We start from the raw sequence: 4,185 nt of genomic DNA, 5'->3' as shown, positions 1-4,185 counted from the left end.
AAAAATATATTTTCATTATTTAAAATTTTAAATAAAAAAATAAAATAAAAAAAAAAAATGATATTAAAAAAAATAGATAAAATGGTACACCCATGCTAATTTTTACACCGTGGGCCGTATATAAAGAATTCTCCACTGGATGATGCTGCGCCCCAGTTCCTCGTAGTGCCAGACTAGCGTATGACTACACAGAATCATAATAATAGACCAGAACTCCGCATTCCACAATAAAAAGCTGCAAAAATAGTTCAAAGCCTAGATGCAAAATAGAATCCAAAAAAAAAAACAACAACAAAATACGATAAAAAGTACATATCCACAGCCCAAAGGCTTCAGAAATCCATGACAGCTGACAGCATTCATATCTATTACTCAAACAAAGAGAGACGTAGTAACGATATGCTTGTCTTGAAACAAAAAGGAACTTCAAATATCTCAGGACTAAATTCAAAGGGTGGCAGAAATAAAACAGATGACAGTGCCATCATTCTTCCTCCTCGCCCTCATTTTCGGCTATGTTGAAGTATCGGAGCTCATAAACACTGCGGTCTTTGTTGGAAGCAATCACACGCAACCAGTCTCGCACATTGTGTTTCTTCAAGTATTTCTTAGTTAGATACTTCAAATACCTAAGCAGCACAAAAGAGTTAAAAATAATGAGATCATATCAACATAAAAGCATACAAAGGAGAAAATGGATTAGAAACTTGACAAGAAAAGACCTCCCCTGAATGGTTGTCAATTCTTGAGTGTACTAAAATTCATGCATCTATTTCTCTTGTTTTGGTGTTATTTCGCTATTTGGAAAAAAATCATGAAGTAAAAAAGACTTTACAAAAAAAAAAAAAATGGTGTATGGATGTTTTGCTTCTTTGTTATCAATTTACCTGAGAAGCTTCATCAAAATTGTGTATGAGTTAATTTGCTATTGCAAAGCGTTCATCATACAAAATGAAATAAACCACCACATGTATTCAGTATATCTAAGAGGTTCTCTCACATTTTCTCTATCAAGAACTGACACGAAAATTTTCACTGGGCTCTCACGTAGTTCTTTTTCTTTTCCTACCTTATAATTTTTCACTTGTAATACACTTGCAAGATTCTCATTTATTTTTAATGCCAGAGTCTGATATGGCATCATTGTCTTCATTTTTTTTCTTTTCTAGCCAAAACAAAAGGCATGTCTATATCTCTCAACTAACTTCCTAGCAAGGATTTAAGTCCCGATGGAGCATTCCAAAGGACACCAAAAAAGATACCATCCCATATGTCAGGACAGAACCGTCCCATCATCATCCTAGCATCCCAATTGAGATGTCTTGGGACATCCCTTGTCCCAATAATCAGAGGGGACGGACATCGGCACATCCCATTCAATGAGAAAACCAGGACAATCCCCTATCATAGAATTTAAACCTTGCTTTCTAGTATAATATATTCATTGAGAATATAAACCAATACATCATATCAAGATTTTGTCCTACAAGCCCAAAAATTGATGATACGATACCACCGCTCAGGGTAGCATATGTCCTTCCTAGTGAGGCATTGTGCTATCTGAGCACAGGTTGGTCATATTAATAGGCCCTTCAAGCTTGCCACAGCTTGAGGTAATCTCAGTCATTTACTCAAGTGAACAAGTCCATATATGAGCTGTATGTATGTTCACGCTTCTTCAAGTTGGCGACTATTTGGGCTAGGTTGTTTTAAGATAAGTCTTAATGGCCTGTTTGGATGCGCTGATAATGAACCCTTGGAATTATACATTTATGATGGGGTTTGAGAACAAGTTTTTGGTGGGAGAAACAGAATTATTTCATTTTTAAGGAGGAACTCAGACTTACAAGCCTAAAAAATATGAATACTATAAAATCACATTTTAAATGGAATGCATAATCCCTATTTTCTCAGGATTGTGCAGTTTTGGAGCTCCCCCATTTGATCAAACTCTTATTTCCGATTGTGCTTTCTCTATTAAGATTCTGCAGTCTGTGTCCCAACAACCTTGACACTAAATCCAGCAAGCTTTGATATGGGCCCAATTTTGTTGGAATTAACATCTCAGTTGCAGCCCTGCTTTTTGGTCCATTTAAAGATAAGATTGAGACAAGCTGCAGCCACCAACATACCAAACCACCCCACCTCCCGCACCCTCACCCTCGGGCTGTATTCAACCTGATATATTTCCCTCTCTACATCAATTTTGAAAGAATCATCACAGAAAAGAAGACACAGGCAGACAACCTTAATCAATTCAAACATCTTTCATTAGTCTTTCCACCCTAGTTCTCAGAAAAGGGGGGGAAATTTTTCACAAGTCCGAAACCTGATACTTCTACAAGTTTCAAACCTTAAATCTCTCTCTAAACCACCATTATGTCATCAATGCCCCCACAGAATTCCTCACACTGTCCCTTCCACAGTATCCATCTGTCAACCTAATTCTATATTGTTTAATCCACATCACTGAAGTAGAAGTGTCCTATTAATCTCCCAAATTAATTCCAACACGACCAATTATGATATCTATCAAAAAAAAAAAAAAAAAAGACCATCAACACCCTGGGTAACTACCAGTCATCCACAACAAATCATTTGGCTCTTCTTAGCATAATATGCCATCAAAACTTCAAAAATGACCCCAAATTTAACAAAAAATGCTGGTTAAAATTGTTTTCTATGTGTAATCTTCCCAAATGAATGGCAAACGGGGGGAAATTCTCACACCTAATAATCAGTTCTTCAAACAACCAACAGGAACACCAAATCAATTTTCCCGAAATGAATGAGCTAAATATTCAAATGATTTAGTTCCAAAGCCCATCTAATCAAACATGGCAAAAATATGCTCTTCGCCTCCCCATTAGGGAGCTCATATCACACTTTCTAGGACATGGAACAAGTCTAAAAATTGTGAGTGGAAACAGAAACCAAGAACCAAAAACCAAAACAACATGAAATAAATTCACGAAACAACAAACGGAGTTCGTCGAATAGAAGAGAATTGCGTGCTTTGTAGCAAGTTCAGCTTTCATAATAGTTAATGTTTGGCCCTGTTAACCACTGAAAACAAACTAAACCCAATTTGATGTCACCCCACTCCTTAAGACTATTCTTGCCCAAAATGATTACGATCAGAGTAGCTGAAACAGAGAGCATGATTCACCAACCATGAACCTAAACAATCTTGTCAAAAATTTCAAGAGAGATGATAGATACTCCAAATAATTTTCCACAGCACTTTCCAACAAACTAAATAAAACATAGAACAAGTTCATCAATCAGCAAATAAAGCTGTTAAACATTATAGATCACCTATGGACAAACATAGCGCCCCAATCACAATCCACAGAGAAGTAGATCTGATACTAAAAGAATCCAACAAAAGTTAAGATCTAGTAAAATGGAATGGCGGTTAAGAGAAAGACTCGTACCGCTTAGAGAAGGGTCCCTCGGAGGTGACGATGATCTTGGACTTTTCGCGGGTGACAGAGACCTGGTCCCCGAGGGCGCCGGGCTTGCCGCCGGCGACCTTGATGCGCTCCTGGAGGAACTTCTCGAGGGAGGCGATGTCCATGATCTTGTCATCCACCGGCTTTGTGCAGTCGATCGTGAACGTCGTCGAACCCTTCTTCTTCCCTCCCTTTGACGCCGCCATGCTCCCGCCGCGGCTCATCTTCTCCCTTCTCTCTCCACCCGCTGCGACGACTGGGGTTAGGGTTTTGGCCTCTGGGAGAGGAATTGCGAGGATTTTATTTTATCCGGGACTTTCTCTTAGTATACTTGGAGGAGCGGTTCAAGTGTTCCATTGTATCAGACGGTCTTAATTTATCCAATGTAAAGGGCAACTTGGATCTAGGATGGGAATAGCTTGGATTCGGGTCTGGTGGAGTCGGGTCGCATGGAGTGCAGAGATATCAAGAAAAAACTTGTCAACCCAAATTTGACCCATTTAATAAATAGGTCAGAAATTCAGAATCTAGCTAGGCTATCTTTTTTTCAGTACATTGAAAAAGAGAAAGGTTAGTCGGAATATTCCACCGGAGGTGGCTGAGTCAGTTTGTGAGAGCTAGATCAGGAGGTTCGGCTTCCAGAATGGCTGCCGTTCGGGCTGTCCATATGGCATACCATGTCTGGCTGGTTTGGAGTAGCTATAGATATTTGAGGAGGGCAACTAGTCAT

At 39.0% G+C, this 4,185-nt stretch overlaps 1 protein-coding gene across 1 annotated transcript; it reads right to left on the bottom strand.

The window, feature by feature from the left end:
- Window positions 1-282: 282 nt before the first annotated feature.
- Window positions 283-3,777, bottom strand: LOC105057467 (large ribosomal subunit protein eL22z). The gene is made up of 2 exons (XM_010940082.4): window positions 3,438-3,777; window positions 283-629 (listed from the first exon to the last, which is right to left on the bottom strand). The coding sequence occupies exons 1-2, from the start codon at window positions 3,677-3,679 to the stop codon at window positions 485-487; spliced, it is 387 nt and encodes a 128-aa protein (XP_010938384.1). The 5' UTR covers window positions 3,680-3,777; the 3' UTR covers window positions 283-484.
- Between the last annotated feature and the right edge of the window lie 408 nt (window positions 3,778-4,185).

The sequence above is a fragment of the Elaeis guineensis genome, chromosome 14 (genome assembly GCF_000442705.2).
Source record: "Elaeis guineensis isolate ETL-2024a chromosome 14, EG11, whole genome shotgun sequence".
Taxonomy (NCBI): domain Eukaryota; kingdom Viridiplantae; phylum Streptophyta; class Magnoliopsida; order Arecales; family Arecaceae; genus Elaeis; species Elaeis guineensis.
This window is presented reverse-complemented; position numbering and strand designations above follow the sequence as displayed.